The following is a 23,056-nucleotide window of genomic DNA, read 5'->3' on the forward strand; positions in this document are numbered from 1 at the left end:
ATCGCATTAGCACAAACAACTCGGTGAAATAACGGAACAGCGAAAAGAGATCAAATATATTGTTCGGTTTTAAACTTTAAGTCGGAGACTTGTAGATCGTCTAATTCGTGTTGCCATCGGGAGTTTGTTGGTGAGCGAAGCCCCCTAGTATATTAAAGAAAGAAATCTTGTGGCTAACAAAGACCTCTTTAAATCAAGAACCGGGCAGGAGGAAGCTTACCCACTGCTTCCTTTATTTCTCATCATGAAGAGTGATACAGCCCAACAGAGCAACTTGAAATGGAATGGTCAATAAGCAAAGTTACAGGCTCAACTGAACTTAGTGCTGAATTAATCCTGTCATTTGCTCTGATTGGTTCATTAACTTACTGTATACACCCATCTGATTGGTTAAAGACAGGAGATGTCTTGGGCAGAGAGTGCTCTAGCTCTTAGCATGCATACATACATACCCCAAAATAAAAGTCTCGTTACACCACATTCTCGTTCTTCCCATATTTCTCAGGTTCAGCCCTTACCCTTGAGATTTCTGTGTATGTGACAAATGCCCAGTCTTGTGTAGGACATCAACTCTGCCCTAAGTACATTTGTGTCTTTTGTTGCTCACTTGACCTTTATCTGGTTTCTTGAGAAGCTTAAACAGGTTTCTGACATTTATTAACCCATTTATACTACTTCTATAACAAATGCTACATTTTAATGTGGAAAGCATACCAAAATACTATATTCGCCCTAAGTTTAATCTCTCTTCCACATTTGCGACCGAAAAACACTAGCCTTAGACGACCTGCCATGACTCACTCGCAAACCAACGGTGATGTGACCCCAGTGGTTGAGAAACACTGCCTTGCATGGAACCAGCCTGTGGCCCAAGAGACACGAAGATCGGTCTGTGCTACTCCATACTGGCAGTTAAGTATGCATACAGATGACCCATGTCAGGCCCAAACAGCCGCAGCTGCAATTTGTAACCAACATAATAGCTGGTCCCAAAATGGAGCCATAAGTCAGCACATGACTGTATTACACAAAGGGATAACAAAACATGGCTATTAAATCTGAACACATATAAAAAGAGTTAGGCCCCTTTACAGATAGCAGTTTGGACTGTGCACATTACTGAACACAACGCTTGCTTGACCTTCATTGTTAATAATATGGTTACTGTTCAAATTTAGCACACTATTGGCATTTGATGGAAATGCAATACGCAGTGAAACACAAAAATAACTGGACTGGGCTTGGGGCTTTCCTGGAAAACCGTCTGGAGGTCGTCGGCCGAACGTGAATCATAGAAATATATCCCATCCTACACGCTCTCTCAAACTGGCGACTGGCTAGGTATATCATGTGAATAGCTCAGTCAGTATTTGAAAAAAAATTGCTCCACAAGTTGCCGCGATAATGTCGGGTTAAAACAAAAAAAATAAATAAAAATCGAACAGCGAATCAACATCAAATTTTTCACGAAATTGAACAAAACAGCCACAGAAACTTATGGAATTATAAAAACTTTTTGAGTGGCACAAACGTTTCAAGGAAGGACAAGAAAATGTGGAAGACGTTCAACACCCAGGTCGCCCACGCTCGTCTCGAACAGATGAAAACATCAAAACTGGGAATCAGATTGTTCAAAATGATTGTACTGGTTTTTCCGTAAAGCAGTTTTTGACTGACAAAAACATCTTTGTCCTCAATCATCCTCCCTATTCGCCCGATTTAGCTCCCTATGATTTTTTACTTGTTCCCAAAAATCAAAAGTGACCTGAAGTGAACACAAGTAAAGACAAAAACGGCAAGCCTGTTGAAGAGCCTCAAGCAACAAGACTTCCAGCACTGTTTCAATCAATGGAAGATACGTATGGAGCGGTGTAGAGATCGGGGGTATATAGAAGGTGACAATGTTTAGAATGCTGTAATTCATCAGTAAATATATCCATTTTTTACCAATTCCGGTTATTTGTGTGTCTCACCTCGTACATGGCTGACTGACCCAAATGAAAATAAACTATAACCGGACATGATTTACGATTCAGGCCTTTAATAAAGTGTTTTATTATCCTGACTGGCCCAAGCAGCAACTAAGAAAACAAAAAAAAAAAAAATCTCCCTGCGTGAAACTTGGTAATCAAAGGCTGGCCCGCTAAATGAAAGTTTCAATCACACTCACAACTGCCTTGGCCTTCACTCACATTACCAATCACAGGAACAATGTGGGACTCCTTTTTTGTTATTTTCCATCTTACATGTCCGTTATATTCTTTTGTACAACTTTTCCTAATCAGGATTGCTTTATTCCGCAGTTCTAAAGTCATTACCGATATATGACTGACACTGATTGACCCAATTTGCTCATCTTACTTTGTGTGTATTATCCATTTTTACTGTTTTTCCTAGTTCTTTAATTATTAAAAGTTAGAATATTTTTCTTTAATACTATATTAAAGTCCATGTGAAAAGGGGATACACCACTTGTTCACATTTTCTTCTTCTCCTTTCCTCCTGCATGAACCTTCTGGTGCACTTTAAGACTGACAGACTGGCTGAAATTTCTACCACACTCGATGCAACTGTATGGCTTCTCTCCGGTGTGAACGCGTTGGTGTTTTTTAAAGCCCGCCAAGTTATTGAAGGTTTTTGTGCAATCCGTGCAACTGTAGGGCTTTTCCCCAGTGTGAATCCTCTGGTGTGTTTTAAGGCTGACCGACTGACTGAAGGTCTTCCCACATACAATACAACTGTACGGCTTCTCTCCCGTGTGAACTCGTTGATGCTTCTTAAAGCCTGCCAAGTTATTGAACGTCTTTGTACAATCGGTACAGCTGTACGGTTTTTCCCCAGTGTGAATTCGCAAGTGCGTTTTAAGCGTGATCGACTGATTGAACGTTTTCCCGCATACAGCGCAACAGTATGGCTTCTCGCCGGTATGAATCCTCTGGTGCGTTGTAAGGGAATCCGAGCGGATAAACGTCTTGCCACACTCAGAACAACAGTATGGTTTTTCTCCCGTATGGATCCTCTGGTGTGTCTTTAGGTGCTCTAACCGGCTATAGGTCTTCCCACATTCTGCACATGAAAACGGTTTCTCCCCTCTATGAATTCTTTCATGTGCTCGAAGAAAATCTGATCGACCGAAGCTCTTTCCGCATTCGATGCATATGTATCTTATTTGTCCAGTAAACACGCCTTCATTATTTTCAAAGTGGTTTCTCGAACTAAACACTTTTCCACTCTCTGAAGAAGTAAGCGGCTTATTTCGAATATGCATTACACTGTAGAGCGGCTTCTTATTTACAATGCTCCCAGATCCTTGCAAGCCTTCCATGGATACCATTTGATCCTGGTTGCCAAGTACATCTTTTTCTACTACTGATAAAGCAGTAGAATGCTGCTTCTTAACATCTGAAGAGATGTGCACACAGGAAACATCCTCCAAGCTACTGTCCGAATCCTCCAGCTTAATAGGCTGTGGCTCCACATCATCATCATCATCAGAAACAATGATGATTGTGTCTACATTTTCATCCCACCCACCACTGTGGACATGGGCCAGAGGAGGAATTCGATTTTCGATTTCGCAGTCAATTAACTCTGTAGGTGCCTGGAGATGTGCAGAGGAATTCTGACTGAAGACACTTGTTATAATTGGAAGTTTTCTTTCAACAATGTACTGATCTTGTTCATCTGCGGAAGAAGGAAAAAAATAAATACAGTTTATTGGTTCAAAAATTCTTCTGACAAGTTATATTTAGCTTTCCCTCCCACATCCTAAAAACACTTCGGTATTCGGTGAATTGGTAACTCTTGATTGCTCTCATGCAACTGCATGCCCGGTTCTGTAACTCCAATCCCTGTACACTGAATACAGATGATAGATGAGGAAGAAAAAGATGTAGTATTTATGTACCACTTTTCAAAGCACTTTGCATAGACAGGGGAGAACCCCTTCAACCACCAACAATGTGCAGCATCCACCTAGATGGTTTGCACCACTATGCTTACCACACATTAGTTATTATGTGATAAAGAACTGGGACAGATAGTTAGCCAATTAAAAATGATAAACAATTAGGAGGCCAGAATGACCAGGAAGTGATGGGACAATTTAGTCAGGACATTGGGAAACACCCTAAACTCTTTATGAAAGATACCCCAAGATCTTTAATGACCACTGACAGTCGGGAACTCATCCGAAAGACGCCACCGTTTTTACAGCACAGCGTCCCCATCACTGCACTGGGGCAATGGCATCGACATTCAGACCACAGGGTAGGCGCCCTCTGCTGGCCTCACCAACACCTCCTCCAGCAGCACCCCAAGCTTTTCCTAGATGGTGTGCCATCCAAGTGTTGGCCGAGCATGAACACACTTAGCTTCAGGTGGATGACCTCTTCTGAAGTACATGTGGTATGGCTGCGGCTGCTGACTTAAACATCCATCCATCCATTATCCAACCCGCTATATCCTAACTACAGGGTCGCGGGGGTCTGCTGGAGCCAATCCCAGCCAACACAGGGCGCAAGGCAGGAAACAAACCCGGGCAGGGCCAGCCACCACAGGGCAAGACACACACACACCAAGCACACACTAGGGACAATTTAGTATCACCAATGCATCTAACCTGCATGTCTTTGGACTGTGGGAAGAAACCCATGCAGGGAGGACCTGGGAAGCGAACCCGGGTCTCCTAACTGCGAGGCAGTTGCGCTACCCACTGCGACACAAACCCCGGGCAGGGCGCCAGCCCACTGCAGGACACACACACACACACACACACACACACCCCCAAGCACATACTAGAGCCGATTTAAAAACGGCAACGCACCTAACCTGCATGTCTTTGGACTGTGGGAGGAAACCGGAGCACCAGACGGAAACCTACGCAGACATGGGGAGAACATGCAAACTCCACGCAGGGAGGACCCGACTTAACCATAAATTTAGAAATATTTGGTTTGGCGAAATACAAGGGCGATTTGTTGCATTTTTCTCATTAACCAAACTTAGAAATGAATTATCATATTTATAGAAATAATTTAAGCAAAATGACGTCATTAATTGCCTAACTAGAAAGATTACAATATGCAAGCATTCAAGGCAACTCAGGACCCTTTTCGCCTGTAATCTTTCTAGTTAGCCAATAAAAAAACTTCTCACTGCATCTATAATGGATAACACGGTATACAACACACTAGCACTCGAAACAGTGAAAAATAAAAATTGTGAAAGGTGATTTTCACATTAAATTTGTACATTTTGAGTTACAAGTCAACACATCAGCTAAGAAAAGTAATGTAGAGAAATAAGTCTATAAAAAGATGTTACATATAGAAATGTGACTTTCTTAGTAACTTCATAGCCATTATGTTTACCCCTGGGAAAAACTAACCAAAAATGCTACATTTATTTTCACCAAGAAAAAAATATTATGGGTAACAGAAACAAATAAATGGCATAGATAGAGTAGGAAAGGGAAGTGTAGCATCCACCGCTGTACTGACACAGATTTAGTAAATATGTCTTTCAGAACCATCCATTCATCCAACCTACTATATCCTAACTACACGGTCACAGGGGTCTGCTGAAGCCAGTCGTAGCCAACACAGGGTGCAAGGCAGGAAACAAACCTTGGACAGGGCGCACGCACACACCAGGGACAATTCAGAATCGCCAATGCACCTAACCTGCACGTCTTTGGACTATGGGAGGAAACCGGAACACCCGGAAGAAACACACAGACACGGCGAGAACATGCAAACTCCACGCAGGGAGTCTCTTAACTTTGAGGCAGCAGCGCTACCACTGTGCCACCATGCCGTCCCAATTTGAAAATACTGCCAATTGTTGTTGACTTTGAATAATCTCGCACCTTCACATATCTAAGAATGTTTGTTCCGTCACATTCACAGTCGTAACCTCAGACCTTCAAGCTTTGCTTTGCTTGCTAGTGCTGGAGCAGAAGACAAAACAGAAAACATAACAGAAGCAGTAGGCCTACTTTCAGCTTCTATGCTCCTACTATGTGGAATAAAATACCTATAGAGATACGTCAGGCTGGCATGACAGAGTCATTTCAATCATGTCTTAAAGTTTACTTTTCTAAGCCGACTTGTTTTTGTTAATTTTGCGACTAATTGCATCGTGTTTGTCTTTTGTTTCTCCTCTCGGTTTCTGGTGGCTGCCCTGTGCCTCTGCCATCATCACCTGGACAAAATTCCCTGAGGCTGGTTGAAGGAAGAAGGGCACCGAGATCCTGTACCTGATGATATTTGCACTGGCAGACTTTCTCTTTTCTTCTGTCTTAGATATGTGATCGAATCCCCAGCGGGGACTGGTCAGCGTTTGGCCATGAAACCCTAGAGGTTTTTCCCCTCTCCCCACAAACCATCTGACCCTTAGTATAATAATTTGCTTATTTGATTATTGTTTGTCTTTCTTTCCACATACAACCACTTGGTAAAGCAGCTTGAATTATACTTTGGTATTGAAAGGCGCTATATAAGTAAATGCTGCTGTTTTTGTAGCCGACGTCCCCTTTTCATTTGCACCTCATTATTAACTGATGGCTAGCTACGAAAACAGGACACAATGAAAACCTAAATGGAGCCATTTAAAAGTAAAACGGGCAATTAAGGGTTCCGAATTGTAAGGAATAAGTTAACTTAAACTGCTTTGGCTGGGATTGGCTCCGGCAGACCACCCATGGCCCTGTAGTTAGGATGTAGCGGGTTGGATAATGGATGGATGGAAGTTAACTTAAAATAAGCACATCACCCTCCACCAAAAAAAAAAAAAAATACCAATAATAATGGGGTCCAGTTAAGAGATTGGCTGATATGAAATGCACAGCCTTCCAGGACCATAACTGAGGAACACTGGCTAATGTCTCATGACTTGTGCTCATCAGTGCTGGGCAATTCAAGAACTATTTGTTGTTTTCCACGGAATCATGGGAATCTGTTTAAAGCCACGAACAAACTGACTGAGTGGAGCACAACAAGATGGAAAAAGCAGACGTGCGATGTTGTCAGTCTCCTTCATTTATATGTTTAAAGCCATGTGAAAGTACCACCCACTTGATTCTCGTTCACTTCAGTTATGATTCTTTCTAGTTAGAATTAAATCATCAGTGGCGACGACAGATAACGCACACATTGATTATTCTCTCGTTCATCAGTAACAAAACATTAGTATGTTTTTTTTTTCTGTACAATTCACTATTGGGATTGTGTTAAACGGTATATTACAGTAAATACTAAACTAATAGGTTTATATCCCATTTTGCATTCAACAAATTAGACACACAAAACTGAACCTTGTAAAAATATTAATTTTAATTTCTAACAATTATCGGCTTTCAACTTTACCGATGGGTACACTTTTTGAGGCTCAATGAATGCCCTTATGTACCATTCAGTTTGAACTGAATCAATACCCGAAAATGAGTCGCAAAAGTCTTGACCTCTTATAAGAAACTTTGTATTTTACTTTAATTATGCATTTTTACTACATTGTCAAGCTCTAAACTTGCAAGGGCAATATTATAAAATGTATGCTAATATATAATATTATTTAATAATTATAAACATAATAAAAAAAAACCTCCAATTTTTTTATTAGTATTATGAATTAAGCCCATCAGTTAGTCATCTTTTTTTCCCAGACCGGAGTTTGGAGGTAGTGATGTCTATCCCAGCTAGCATTGGGAACAAGGCAGAAACAAACCTGCACAGGGTGCCAGGTCATCGCAGGGTGATACACATACACCCACACCAACCGCACACTATATGGTTACCTGTGGGATCACCTCAAGGTGGGATGGCATGCAAACACCACGAAGGAACCAGAACGCGAATCCAGCTATCATTACTGCAAGGCAGCAGTGCTACCACCTCCATGAATGAATCAAACCAATCTGATGAATCGCCTCACTTACTTGGGAAGTTCGAAAGAACTGAATAAAGAGAATCGAAATGCTCATCGCTACTTAGATAGACTCCACCCCCAAACCAGCCCTCGCTACGCTTCGCGTATAACCCGGATGTGATCTGCACGGCACGCATTACGCAGTTTGAACCGCTCGTGTAGCACTGAGGAGTCAGATCGAGCGCAATTCCAATTACACCATTTTTAAACAATTGAATTCTAGTAAACAGATTTTTACTTAATTAATAGCGAACACGCACACTCAAGTATTCTGCCGATCGCAGTATTATCATAAATTGAAGATAACGTCATTGAGAAACTGCATTTAACTGTGGGTTCGCCGTGTACAAAAGAGCAACTCGATTTAACTAACTGAATGATAATAAAGTTTAACTCTTGACTCTACAACAAAAAATTCAGTGGGCGTGTTCTCCAAATTCAAAAGTCTCGTGTTTCGAACAGACGTAAATAAGGAGTTAACAAAAATTATGTTTTAATGAATACAAATTGCTTAGAAATAAATCTGTTCAGAGTTGATTTGATATTATACTTAACGATTAGAGGCATCGTTTACAGATGTGCTCTTTTAAATATTAAGTAGATCTTAAACAACGAAAAGTAAGCTAGCGTTAAAGTTCATAAAGTCGGCTCCTCAGTCTTGCTCTTACCGTCCACTGGCCCTTGTCCCTCATCGTCCTTTCCTTCGGACTCTTCTTCCATTTCGGCTTCAGCTGGTTGCCCATTTCCCGATACCAGTTCCCCGCAGGTGCCTGCCGAGCACGACTGGACATCGTCTGCGGTTTTGCCGTTAACAAGCGGTCGCCTCGCGTAGATCAGCGTCTCCTGATTGCCCGGGTAGAGTCGTGCGTGGATCCCGTCGTCTCCGGGGTCTGCATTTTCGTGTAACCGCTGCACTTCACTCGGGGAGATTTCCAGCTGCAGTGTGCCACTTTCGATTGCCTGTTCCATTTCAGACATTTCGTGTTGAAATTCCACAAAGCGTAGACTTACACTCCGCAAAGTCACGCATTAGAAACGTTAGAAAGTCTCGTCTATGCTGTCTAGGAAGCTCTCGAGTGAACTCCGGTGCTCTTTGTGCGAGCAGCGTGTCTTTGGGAATCAATCAATGGAGACTTCCGGCAGTCAATCACGACACTAAAGCCCGCCCCCTTGAGACCCACGAGACGTGACGGCTTGAGCGAGTTTAGTCACCTTTTTCAAGTAGAGTGTAAAAATATTTTATTCCGAGAGATAAGCGAGTGTTTGGATTGTTCACCGGTTAAGTACATTTTGTTTAATGCAATTGCTTCGTTCTCCTCATGCCCAGGATTGGTTTCTTCCTTCCGCCTTCTACAACTCAATCTCCTAGAGAACGGGTAACGATAAATATAGTACAGTGATAAAATGGACGGGAAAGGCAAGAAATCGTCCGCCTTCATGAGACACTTGCCGAAATGTCGCAGACGCTAACTGAGGCTGAATCATCATTGGCAAAATTTAAAACAACGTTCTTCTTACTTAAAATATTTAGAAATACAGAGATCGAAAGGCGTGTCGATATCTTAACAAACAGAATACTGTATAAACAAATTTACAGCTGAGTAATTTAATAAAATACAATACGTTATATATTAAAGTAATACAAAATGTAACTCTAAAACCAACGAAAACGATGCTTATATATTACACTGCAAATAAACGGGATAATTTAAGGGCGTAATTAGATTTAATCATTTTTAAAATATCAAATAATACTGCCTATTTTTACTGTGACTGGAAGAGACTTTAGGAATCATACATTTCTATATAAAGTACTGAGCTAAAAATAAAATAGTGTTGGTCAAATTAATTCTTTTGTCCTTGATAAACACATTACTGTACATGTATAGCAGGTAGGATCATATTTTTTTGCACAAAGCCAATTGTTTACAGAATCCTAAAACTTTCTACTACTTTACAGTGGGAGAAACTATGAGTTGTGGTTTATATATCATTACAATAAAACAATTATTGCATTAAAACTCAATCTTAAAAAGTTATTCGAAGGGTATACAGTGGGTACGGAAAGTATTCAGACCCCCTTCAATTTTTCACTCTTTGTTATATTGCAGCCATTTACTAAAATCATTTAAATGAATTTCTTTCCTCATTAATGTACACACAGCACCCCATATTGACAGACAAAAAAAAAGAATTTTTAAAATTGTTGCAGATTTATTAAAAAAGAAAAACTGAAATATCACATGGTCCTAAGTATTCAGACCCTTTGCTGTGACACTCATATTTTTAACTCAATTTAAGAAATGCTTTCCATTTCTTCCGATCATCCTTGAGATCACCTTCATTTGAGTCCAGCTGTGTTTGATTCTACTGATTGGACTTGATTAGGAAAGCCACACACCTGTCTATATAAGAACTTACAGCTCACAATGCATGTCAGAGAAAATGAGAATCATGAGGTCAAAGGAACTGCCTGAAGAGCTCAGAGACAGAATTGTGGCAAGGCACAGATCTGGCCAAGGTTACAAAAAAAAATTCTGCTGCACTTAAGGTTCCCAAGAGCACAGTGGCCTCCATAATCTTTAAATGGAAGACGTTTGGGACGACCAGAACCCTTCCTAGAGCTGGCCTTCCGGCCAAGCTGAGCTACCGAGGGAGAAGAGCCTTGGTGAGAGAGGTAAAGAAGAACCCAAAGATCACTTTGGCTGAGCTCCTGAGATGCAGTCAGAAGATGGGAGAAAGTTGTAGAAAGTCAACCATCACTGCAGCCCTCCACCACTCAGGGCTTTATGGCAGAGTGGCCTGTCGGAAGCCTCTCCCTAGTGCAAGACAAGTGACAGCCCGCATGGAGACTCTCTGTAAGATTCTCTGGTCTGATGAGACCAAGATATAACTTTTTGGCCTTAATTCTAAGCGGTATGTGTGGAGACAACCAGGCACTGCTCATCACTTGTCCAATACAGTCCCCACAGTGAAGCATGGCGGTGGCAGCATCATGCTGTGGGGGTGTTTTTCAGCTGCAGAGACAGGACGACTGGTTGCATTTGAGGGAAAGATGAATGCGGCCAAGTACAGGGATATCCTGGACAAAAACCTTCTCCAGAGTGCTAAGGACCTCAGACTGGGCCGAAGGTTTACCTTCCAACAAGACAATGACCCTAAGCACACAGCTAAAATAACGAAGGAGTGGCTTCACAACAACTCTGTGACTGTTCTTGAATGGCCCAGCCAGAGCCCTGACTTAAACCCAATTGAGCATCTCTGGAGAGACCTAAAATGGCTGTCCACCAACGTTTACCATCCAACCTGACAGACCTGGAGATGATCTGCAAGGAGGAATGGCAGAGGATCCCCAAATCCAGGTGTGAGAAACTTGTTGCATCTTTCCCAAGAAGACTCATGGCTGTATTGGCTCAAAAGGGTGCATCTAAATACTGAGCAAAGGGTCTGAATACTTAGGACCATGTGATATTTCAGTTTTTCTTTTTTAATAAATCTGCAACAATTTCAAAAATTCTTTTTTTTTTGTCTGGCAATATGGGGTGCTGTGTGTAGATTAATGAGGGGAAAAATTAATCTAAATGATTTTAGCAAATGGCTGCAATATAACAAAGAGTGAAAAATTGAAGGGGGTCTGAATACTTTCCGTACCCACTGTATATCATTTAAAATTTGGAACTGTTCTTCTTTTGCTTTTGGGGATAGGAAAAGAAACATTCTGTTGTAATTTTAGCTGTAATTATAATCCTTGGACATGCAGGTATAATCTATTTTATACTTTGGGTATAGGTCATTACTCAGAGTTAATAATACAATTTATTTATATAGCATCTTTTTATCCTAATGATTTTAATGTTACAATTTTTTAACCAATGTTCCTAATTCAGCAAATACTGAACTTCATGACAGTGATGTGCCTGGCAAATTGGTGTGCATTGGAGTTTCCACCTACAGTTTTGTCAAGTAATTTTGTATTGTAATATAACCAACTAGGCGGCATGGTGGCACAGTGGGTAGCGCTGTAGCCTCACAGTTAGGAGAACTGGGTTCGCTTCCCGGGTCCTCCATGCGTGGAGTTTACATGTTCTCCCCGTGTCTGTGTGGATTTCCTCCAGGTACTCCGGTTTCCTCCCACAGTCCAAAGACCTGCAGGTTTGGTGCATTGGTGATTCTCAATTGTCCCTAGTGTGTGCTTGGCAAGTGTGTGCGTGTGCACCCTGTGGTGGTCTAGCACCCTGCCCGGGGTTTGTTTCCTTCCTTGCGCCCTGTGTTGGCTGGGATTAACTCCAGCAGGCCCCCGTGACCCTGTAGTTAGGATATAGCGGGTTGGATAATGGATGGAGGGATATAACCAACTACATAGTATGCAGTCATTTTTCACCCAGTAATACACTGTGTGCACAATTATTAGGCAAGTTGTATTTTTGAGGATTAATTTTAATATGGAACAAACACAGTGCTATCAGTCAATCCAAAATGTTAATAAACCTGAAACCTGAATGTTTCACAACGGAAATGTGAGTGTGAACATCATCAGGGGAATACATATGTGCGCACAATTATTAGGCAACTATTAGTGTGCAGATTTATTATGCAACTAAAGGAAAAATGAAAATTTTCCCATCTCACTTGTTTATTTTCATCTGTTATAGTGAGAATAATAAACAAACACCTCAAAATTTACAAATAAACATCTCTGACATTTCAAAAAAAATAAATCAATCAATCAATGACCAATATAGCCACCCTTCTTTCCAATAACAGTCATAAGCCTTTCCATTCATGGAGTCTGTCAGTTTCTTGATCTGTTGACGATCAGCTTTTTGTGGAGCAGTGACTACAGCCTCCCAGACACTCTTCAGAGAGGTGTATTGTTTTTCTCCCCGTAAATCTAGCGTTTAAGAAGTGCCCACAAGTTCTCGATAGGGTTTAGGTCAGATGAGGAAGGGGGCCATGTCATTATTCCTTCATCTTTAAGGCCTTTACTGGCTGGCCACGCAGTGGAGAACTTCGATGCAAGTGATGGAGCATTGGCCTGCATAAAAATCATGGTCTTCTTCCTGTATCACTGTTTGAAGAAAGTGTCTTCGAAAAAACTGGCAGTAGGTTTGGGAGTTGATTTTGAGTTCATCTTCAATGCAAAAGGTCCAACTAGCTCATCTTTAAAAATACCAGCTCATACCAGTACCCCACCTCCACGTTGGAGTGGAGCTCTGTGCCCATTACTGATCCACAGGTCCATCCATCTGGTCCATCAAGAGTCACTCTCATCTCATCGGTCCATAAAACCTTTGAAAAAATCTGTCTTCAGATATTTCTTGGCCCAGTTTTGACGTTTCAACTTATGTTTCTTGTTCAGTGGTGGTTGGGTTTCAGCCCTCCTTACCTTGGCCATGTCTTTGAGCACTGAACACCTTGTACTTCTGGGCACTCCAGGTAGGTTGCAGCTCTGGAATATGAAAGTACTGGAGGATAATGGGTTCCTGGTAGCTTCACGTTTGATTCTTCTCAAATCTTTGGCAGCTAATTTGCGTCTTTTGTTCTCAACACGTTTCTTGCGACCCTGTTGACTATTTGCAACAAAATGTTTGATGGTTCTGTGATCACACACCAATATCTTAGCAATTCCAAAAGTGCTGCATCCCTCTGAAAGACTTTTTACAATTTTTGACTTTTCAGAGTCAGTTAAATCTCTTTTTTGGCCCATTTTGCCTGAGGAAAACTAGCTGCCTAATAATTCTGCACACCTTGATATAGGGTGTTGATCTCCTTAGGCCACACCCTCCCTCATTACACAAATACACATCACCTGACGTGCTTAAATCCAATAAGCATGCAAGTTAATACAGCTTGGAGTTGGAATATACGCATTAAAAATGATGATATGGTCAAAATACTCACTTGCCTAATAATTGTGCATACGGTGTATATTGGCATCTCATCCAGGGTGGATTCTCATCTTCTTGTATTGCTACTGGTGTAAATGCCAAATTAATGAGTCCGAACTGGATTAGTGATTTAGAAGATGGATGGATGGGACACTGTCTTCTATACCTACCATCTTCTAAACCTGCATTTCTAAACAAAGTCGCTGGGGAGCTGGAGCCTATCCAGACAAACATCAGGCAACAACAGCAACAATTTATTTCTTGTGTAGCCCAAAATCACACAAGGAATGCCTCAATGGGCTTTAACAGGCCCTGTTTTTGACAACACCCCAACTTTGACTCCCAATGAAGAAAAGAAAACCCTTGAGGGGGCAAAAATGAAACAAACCTTGGGAAAGGCAATTCAAAGAGAGTCCCCCCTTCCAGTTGGGTGTCCAATGGGTGTCAAATACAACGCACAAAAGAGAACACAAGTAATCCTCTTCACAGAGCTTGATGGCTAATCTGTCATGGCCACCTTAGAAATACGACACAATAATACAAGCTACTTTGTTCTTGCACAGCACTTGTCCACAAGTGTAGACACAGAGCACCGCGACAACTCTCAAGACAAAATGCAAGAATATATTATACCACTCAATAAATACAGAACTGTCACATAAGAAGTTACAGAATTATTCAGATACATCAAAACAAAGTAGAAACTAATTAACATAAATGAAAAACAACAATATCTGTCCATCAGCTAAATGTAGAACCACAGCCGAGTCAGACAAGCCAAACATAGTCAGAGTCCTGGAGACCTCGGCCAACAAGCTGCCTGCCCCCTACTGGCCATTCCACAGCTGAGTCAGTGCTGGGCCAGCCAATCTGATGAAAGGACCCTTCTGTCTGATGATTCCAGTGCTCCTCTATCAGGGATGACTTTTCCATAGGCAGGTAAAGAACTTGGCAGTAGAGCAGTGGCACCAAGTACCAAGAGAAAAAGAATAGGAGAGGGTTAGTAACAGTTTATAAATATCATAGTTCTTATATTTTAGTACTAATGACTAACCACTGAGATGGTATACCCTGTTATCAGCAGCTCTAGTCAGGGTATACCAGACTAATGTAGTGAGTCTTCAGCTGGGATTTTAAAGTGTCACTTTTATTAGTAGGCAGATCATTCCACAGCTTTGGGGCCCTGTAAGTAAAAGCTCGACCTCAAACTGTTAGTTTATTAATCTTTGGAATCATATGCAGGCCGGCATCTTGAGATCTTAATGTGATAAGTAAGTGGTAGGGCCTCAGCTACTTAAGGCGTTAAATGTTAAAAGGGGGATTTTCATATCTACCCTAAACCTGATTGAGAGCCAGTGTTAATACTTAAGAACTGGAGTTGTCTGTTTGTACTTTTTTGTTCTTGTAATAAATGATACAGAAGCATTTTCAATTAACTAAAAGCAGTGCAAAGAACGATTTGAACAGCCAGTGAATGACACAATGCTGTAGTCGATTGTAATAGACATAAATGCATGAAATAAACAAGGCATGAGGACGTGGACAGTCTATCACAGGTTGAGCACACACACACAAACACTTTAGGGGCCAATTTAGCTTTGACGATCCATCTTTCTTACATGTCCTTGGACTGTGAGAGAAAACCAGAGCACCCAGATATAATACTATCAGGTTAATTCCTGTTATACACTCACTGATTCAATTATTCACAACATTATATTCAAACTGGGTAGGGCTTCATTTTGCTCTCAGATCAGCCTCAATTCTTCTTGGCATTGATTCCACAAGATATTCTGTGGAAATTCTGGTCCATGTTGATATGATTGCATTATGGAGTTTCTGCGGATACATCAGCTGCACGTTCATGCGGTGAATCGCGCGTTCTTGGTATATCTCAGCTAGGGTTTCTCCCCTGGCTGGCCTTCAAAGTCTTATTTATGTCTTTTTTGTTCAATTTTGAGTTGTTGAGGTATGTTAATGCTACTTGCTTATCGTCTGCTTTGTTTTCTACGTCTGTGCTCTGCTCCATATGTTTTGTGGGTGAATCCCTCAAGAGGCAGAGTCAGGAACTGCACTCCGTCCTATACATTCAGAGGGTCTTCCACAGTTCCTGGAAGTTCATTGTGAATGTGTTCTAGAGTTGGTAAGTTCTCGTGTCTTTTGCTATTCTTAATATTTTTGTGAATTTCTGCATTTTTGACCTTTTGCTGTGTATTTTGACTATTTTTGGTGTTTCATTCTTTTCTTTACCTCAAATTGCCTTGCTGGTAATTCCTTTTTGTTTTTTTGTGCTCTACGGAGCTTCACTGTTTAGCATGCGTCTTAACAGCAGTATAGGCCCCCGGGCAAAGCAGTGCACTGTGGCCCCTACCTACACAACCACTAAGCAAGTCACAACATACATAGATTAGCATGGGGCCCCGGGCAAATGTCCAGCATGCCCATGCGTTAAGATGGCCCTGCCTGGGTGCTCCGGTTTCCTCCCACAGTCCAAAAACATGCATGTTAGGTGAATTGGTGACACTAAATTGACCCTAGTGTGTGGGTGTTTGTGTTTGCACTGCAAAGGACACCCTGTCCAGGGGTCTGTTTCTGCCTCCCACCCAATACTGTCTGGGACTGGCTCCAGCCCCACCACACGTCAGTTTTGGATTAAGTGCCATAACACATAACAGAAAACTACTTTTGGTGTGCTTTTCCTAACATTAAATCAACATCTTCCTAAATGTATAATCCAGGGTTGCAGTGCAGCTACAGCCTAACCAGGCAACCACAGGGTGCGAGGCAGGAACAACAGCTGGACGGACCCTCACCAAGAAAAGTGCAGCTTCAGGAAATCAGATGAAATGAAACATTGCAGTCTCAGTATTTCCAAGATACCCAACTACAGAGTTTTTTATATACAGTTTGCAGAAAACCCTGAAAACATTTTATGGTATCAATCACTACTTCCACACATTCCCTTGCACCTTTCCAGTATACTGCCCTGCGATGGATTGGCGCCCTGGCCAGGGTTTGTTCCCCACCTTGCACCCTATGTTAGCTAGGACAGGCTCCAGCAGACCCCCTGCGACCCTGTTCAGGACAAAGCAGGTTCGCCGTCTTTGAATTCTGATTTTTCCTTATCCTGTTAATTTCCACTCTCAGTCACCCACTTGGGTTCGTATTCTTTCCACGTTTATCAGATTTCTCCGTGATGCACGAATCCCCGATTTTATATCATAAACAAACAGCTTCCCACCCGTTCCCATTTTGTCCCTCAGTTAATCCAAATCCTCACAGTTTAGTTGTCGGGCTCTCAGATATGCGTCAACATTAAACCACAAGCCCCAAATCCAATATGCGTATTCATGGACCGTTATTCGCTTATCTGGTATCCATTATTATTGTGTGATCGTTAAAGAAAAATAACATTACATGTGCGAAATCAGATCAGCCCAAAGTTTTCGGACGCGTAATTCAAAGCCCGTTCCCTGTATTCGTATTCCTCGAGCAGCGCAGTCCCACAATCCCTCTGTAACTCCAGGGTGGGCTCGCTACACAGTGAGCTTGTTTTGTTTCGTATACGTGTTCGGAAGCTGGGCCTCAGATAGCGAGATTCTTGAAATGAGAGCTTCATTCAGACTCGCTGGACTTTCATTATAATAGTAGCAGCGTGACATCCGTACGAGGAGGAGGAGAAGGCGGTTCTGCATACCGGCTCGCCACCCGATCCCTTAGCCAGCTCGTCAGAGGGAGAGGGTCGCCGGGAATTTCTTAACGGAAGTGAAGCTTCTTTTCCAGCAGTACCCGCTTGTCATCAGAGGACCAGGCGCTAAACCGAGTGGAGGGGCAGCAGTGCAGTGAAGTGAAGTGCCGTGCAGAGCCGTCAGGTCACCGTATAGGAGGAAAGCAGCCCCCGTCCGTTAGCGTGGTGCAGACAGACAGACAGACAGACGTACGCCTGGTAAGATGAATCTATCAAAATGCATCAACGTTGTAAATAAAATACATGTTTCTCGTGCCGCACGGTAAACCTTTGTTACGTGTTGCGCATTTTCCATCTAGGATTTTAAAAAGAGTTTACAGATGAAGGTAAACATTACAAGGGTAAGCATATCAGAATAACGACGGGTTAGGGTTAGGGACGAGCTGCAAGGTATTACTAATTTCATGTTAACTCCGTAGCCACAGTTTTCTTCAAACGATGCAATTCTAGTTCGTATTTGAAGTCAAAAATATTAAATATTAAATCACTTTTTTACCTTGAGAATATTAACTATACAAGCCAATGCGCTTCTTCAGTGCACCCTACCAATCAATAGGTGAGTTCACATTAAAACTCAATCCAAAGCAAAATAAAATAATTAAAAAAAAACAAAAAAAACAATGGGGCTTAGGCAACATATAATGGTGGCATTCTTTTCTCAAGGAGAAAAAAAAAGTAATTAGTTATGAGGAAAGCCAAAGCAATATTCTCTGCCAAGAAGTTTCCATGGATGTTTCACTCTACAACTAGTCATTTTATGATCATTTTAATAATTGCACTACAATTAGCAGGCAGTGTGGTGTAGCGGTTATGGCTTTATCCTTCAGACCCTCGGGTTGTGGGCTCAGATCCTGACACTGTGTGACCCTAAACGAGTCACTTGACCTGCCTTTTGCTCCAACTGGAAAACCAAAAGAAATGTAAACAACTGTGTCATAAATGTTGTAAGATGCCTTGGATAAAAGGCATCAGCCAGATATGTAGATACTGTAGTACAGGGATGCCCACACTATTTTGGCTTGCAAGCTACTTTTAAAACGACCAGGTCAAAATGATCTACCTACATTAAAAATGCTATATACTGAGTATATATATATATATATTGTGAAGGACAGCCGGGTCCCATGCCCGGCAGGGATGCCCCTGCTGCTTATGTTCTGGGGAAGCCACCATGGGCAGTCCAGTACATTCCCCGGGACGCTTGGTGGCAGCCTCCCTTGCTGACGGTGATTCCCCAACCACCCGCAGGGCTCCATGGGAGATGGAGTCCTCCACAGCCTGGTTTGGAGGATCGGATGGCCGCTAGGGGGAGCTGCATGGACTCAGCAGCCTGGCTGGATGAATCTTCAGCCCCACCCAGAAGTGCAGTTAGGACCAGGTGGTCAAGCACCTGGAACACTTCCGGGTGGGTTATAAAAAGGGCCAGCCACCACCACTCAAGGAGCCAGGGTCGGGAGGAGGAGGACTACGCTTGTGGAGGAGTGGTGGTTAAAGGAAAGGCTGTTGCTGTGTGGTGGAATAGTGCTTGTGGACTGTGTATTGCCTGTGGGTCACGGGGAAGATGTGTGCCCACGGGTGAAGAAAAATAAAAGTTTGTGTATTGTTATACATGCCTTCATGTCCATCTGTGTTGGGTCAGGTGCCTATATAGCGCCTTTTATTACTATATATATATATATATATATATATATGGTGATATTGGCGCTTGGTTGACACAGACTGACAACAGAGGCACGTGTAAATTAAACAAAAGAACTTTTAATTTCTTCTTCACCTGTGGACCCCACAGGCACAACACAGTCCCAAAATACACACACAAACCAACAAAAATCACTCCAAGGCACACTTTGTCTTCCACTCCTTCCAGGGCCGCTTCGTCCACCTCCTCCCAACTCTGGCACCCTGAGTAGTGGCTACAGGCTCCTCTTATAGCCCACCCAGAGGTGCTGCAGGTGTTCATTGACCTACTTCTGGCTGCACCTCTAGGTGTGGCTGCGTTTCCCCAGACAGTCTCGTTAAGCTGAGCAGCTCAATGAAGCTCCCCCAGCGGAGGCCATGAATCAAGATGAGCTCCGGTGTTCCATGAAAGTGGCCCCGACGCAACCCAGGGGGGCTGCAACCAAGTGTTCCGGGGGACATAGCGGGCATCCCATGGCTGCTCCCCCGGATCCAGTGTTGAAGGGGCGTCCCGGCTGGGCATGGGCCCCGGTCATTCGCCACAATATATGTATAGTGAGTATCAGAGGTGGGTAGTAACGAGTTACATTTACTCCTTTGCATTTACTTGAGTAACTTTTTAACAGAACTGTACTTCTAATAGTAGTTTTACTGCACCATACTTTTCACTTTTACTTGAGTACATTTGTGAAGAAGAAACGCTACTCTTACTCCGCTGCATTGGGCAACACTCAACTCGTTACTTTTTTCCCCATTAGATAAAGTCTGACAGACAGTTTTCAATCTGCTCTGTGTAGCAGATGCTGTCAAGTTGCGCACACGCCATTGTGTCTCCAGCTCTGACGTGAGGTTTGGGATGTTCCCCAAATCAAGGCGCTGCAGCTTTGAGGACAGATCTTGCATTTTTCGTTTGAAAGCATTAACTGCGCTAATCATATTGGCCATGGTTTTCTCTTTTCCTTGCAGCTGTAAATTAAGCTCATTCGACATGTTGGTCTGATCGGAAAAAAAATGCCAAGTCTAGCGGCCATTGATTGTTATTAAGTTGCTTGTATTCTGCATGTTTAATGACAAGGAGAAACTCCGTTTTTCTCTGGCCAGGGGTCTTGAAATCTCAGCAGGAATTTCTTCCTAGCCATCTGCCTCAACGAAGGAATCTTTTATCATCTCTCCATCTTGGAAGGACTTCTTATGCTTAATGATCGAGTGACTCACCCGGAACGATGCTTCGGTGTGTCTGCCTTTCCTTTTAAATTCAGCCAAGTGAAAAATGACGGCTGTCCGATTAACTGCGATTTTAGTTCCCTCTCCTTTCTCTTTCTCAGATCGCTTTTCAGAAGGGAGTCAGTTTCGTAGTGTGAACAGTTCAAAAGTGCCTTTCCACATTTTCCTTCTTTGGAATAGCAATGATAGATTGACGGATCAGACAAATGCACTTCGATTGTGACATTGTGGGAGAAAAAAATCCTCTTCCGATTCCACATTCAGCCCATAAGGAACAATTTTTTTTAAAAAATCCCTTCTTTAGTCGATATAAATTGGAAGGATAACTAGATCACGTAGATAGCCGGAGTTTTGCAGTAGCTCAGCGTTTGCACGGCGTGTGGGATGATCAGTGTGTTAGGAGAAAAGAGATCTCAGACTGGCCGCCCTGCATGTCAATCAAGTGGCAAATGCCATAGGGAGGATATATAATAGACTAACGTTTAAAAAAAAAAAAAAGTTTTTTGAATGCAACGCGATCTACCTGCACTACCTTTCCGACCTACCAGTCGATCACGATCGACGTATTGGGCACCCCTGCTGTAGTACATGACTATACATTTTGCCTGTATGACCACCAGTGCCCCGTCCCCAAACACAACTCACCCACAGATGGTCTCCAGTTCAATTACATAATGATTTATTATTAATAGTACCTTTGTAGGTTTTTTAATCAACTAAACAATTGATCAAATAGCAAACCAACAACTTCTGTCTCCTTCCAGTCCACTCCCTGCTGACTCTGACTCGCTTGTACAGAAAAGAGTCCAGCTGCAGACCTCCGCAGCTCTGAGATTCAGTAGCTCTGCTGGACACCCAATTGGATTGCAGGTTTTTGTCACTTGTTTTACTTAACTTGAGCCAGATTACCCAACCCTAGTCGTAACCATAGTGTAGCCAGGTGTTTATCCCTGAATTGTAATATAAAGCAACAACCTCCTCAATGGAGTGGCTCTACAGCTGGACTCTATTGCTTGTATGAGGCAGAGCAGCTCCTTTTATGTGGAATCTGAGAATATTTCCGGTGTCACAGTATTGCACCCTAAAAAAGCACTTCTGGGCCACATGGAAGCTGCATGAAAAAGAAAGGTTCCCCTCCTGCAGCGCCCCCTGGTGGCACCCAAGATCTCCAACTGGGCCACTCTTCCCCTCCACAATTCCCAGACCACCTTACAGGTGCCCAAGTTGGGCGTCAGCCAGTGTAATACTGCCACCTCTCTTTCTGGGGGATGAATTGTTCATAATATCCAAACTCCCCCAGACCATCCATTATTCGTTCATCCCGAATGGAATAGGAATTGAGGATCCTCCCGGCCAGGCTACACCTCCACTCCTGTGGTCCTTCCAATCCGGCACTCACACCTGTTAAATCATCAAAGTATTTTCTAACCCCTTTAATGTGTTTCAGGTTTGCTATCTATCACAACATTTCATTCAGCTATTTTATTTTACATGGTGATATTAGATGTTATCTCTCTGCCCCGCTCTTCTCCATTTCATATATTCACCTGGAGAGCCTGGCCACAAACTCGGAGCGTCAGAGTCAGTAAGCATTTCTTACCCATTTGAGTTAAACAGATTCTGACTGGAAGTGATTCAAGTGTAGAGCCCAAAAGTAATCCCAGCAGCTCCTTCTGGTCTGTATATCGATTAGCTTGGTTTCAAGCTGGCAGAAACAGGAGAAGCCAGCAGTGTTTGAGACGGACGTGAGGAAGGTGAGTGGTATACTGGAGAGTGTATCGTCTTGTTCTTGAAGTGGTAACGTGGGCTACTGTATATACTGTACCACCTCTGAGAAACAGTCTGTTGTGTTGAAAGCAGACTCAAAGATGAGAGAATCATCAAAGTATATGTCAAAGTTCATTAACCAATAATCAGGCAGATTTTTTTATCAAAAATTAGCGGTCCATCCCCCGGCTCCGCACGTGTATTAGTTTAAAACAGTGAAAGGCAACCTTTTTCGAGTTGTGACGCACTAAGTCCAAAGATTTTCTTTCGCGGTGCACCTGAGGAACTGCCGATAAATAAAGTCGTGACGACACAATCAATGGACAATCGCCAATTAAAACAGTTAATTTTACAAGTTTGAAAGACATTTTATTAATAAAGGAATCAAAAGATAAATCTTAAATTTAATTAATGTGAACGCTGAGATTGTTTTTCAGCACATATGAGATTGATGCGAGGATCAGTTTTCGAAAGACAGACGCGCATTTCCATGTCAATCATTTGAAGTCTCTCGCGTTTCTTTAGACTTCATTTCCGTATCCATACAGTGAGCGAGATCTTCTGACAACGAGACTTTTAAGTTTCATGAGATGTGTTTTTGACACCGCTGGTGTTGATATTATGATGAATGGTGAACAGCGAAAATTTTAACTTGCATTCAAAATAAATACATTAGTTTATTCAACAATCTGATTAACCGTTATCTGTTTTTCCAACATAAAATATATTTTTTTAAACATTATCTTTTTAATTAATCAAAAGTTCAAAAACACTAGCAATTTTAAATATTTTACAAAAGTTTGCGCGGCGCCCCTAGAAAATTCCA

The 23,056-nt window shown here is 42.3% G+C and overlaps 2 protein-coding genes across 2 annotated transcripts in view; one reads left to right on the forward strand and one right to left on the reverse strand.

The window, feature by feature from the left end:
• Nucleotides 1-2,024: 2,024 nt before the first annotated feature.
• Nucleotides 2,025-9,111, reverse strand: LOC120536900 (zinc finger protein 684-like). The gene is made up of 2 exons (XM_039765451.1): nucleotides 8,595-9,111; nucleotides 2,025-3,684 (listed from the first exon to the last, which is right to left on the reverse strand). The coding sequence occupies exons 1-2, from the start codon at nucleotides 8,902-8,904 to the stop codon at nucleotides 2,477-2,479; spliced, it is 1,518 nt and encodes a 505-aa protein (XP_039621385.1). The 5' UTR covers nucleotides 8,905-9,111; the 3' UTR covers nucleotides 2,025-2,476.
• A 7,189-nt stretch (nucleotides 9,112-16,300) lies between these two features.
• The window catches only part of LOC120538129 (zinc finger protein 845-like), a 46,144-nt gene continuing 39,388 nt past the window's right edge, over nucleotides 16,301-23,056 (forward strand). The window contains exon 1 of the mRNA XM_039767563.1: nucleotides 16,301-17,760. The gene's annotated coding sequence lies outside the window, so the exon portion shown is untranslated. The remainder of the gene's footprint in view (nucleotides 17,761-23,056) is intronic.

The sequence above is a fragment of the Polypterus senegalus genome, chromosome 10, assembly GCF_016835505.1.
Source record: "Polypterus senegalus isolate Bchr_013 chromosome 10, ASM1683550v1, whole genome shotgun sequence".
Classification (NCBI taxonomy): Eukaryota; Metazoa; Chordata; class Cladistia; order Polypteriformes; family Polypteridae; genus Polypterus; species Polypterus senegalus.

What these genes read in the sequence shown, in the direction of transcription:
- LOC120536900 (XM_039765451.1), bottom strand. Translation starts at nt 8,904, where the DNA reads ATGTCTGAAATGGAACAGGCAATCGAAAGTGGCACACTGCAGCTGGAA. An exon ending in GGGACAAGGGCCAGTGGACG is followed by an intron (nt 3,685 to 8,594) that starts GTAAGAGCAAGA and finishes CTTCTTCCGCAG; the next exon opens with ATGAACAAGATCAGTACATT.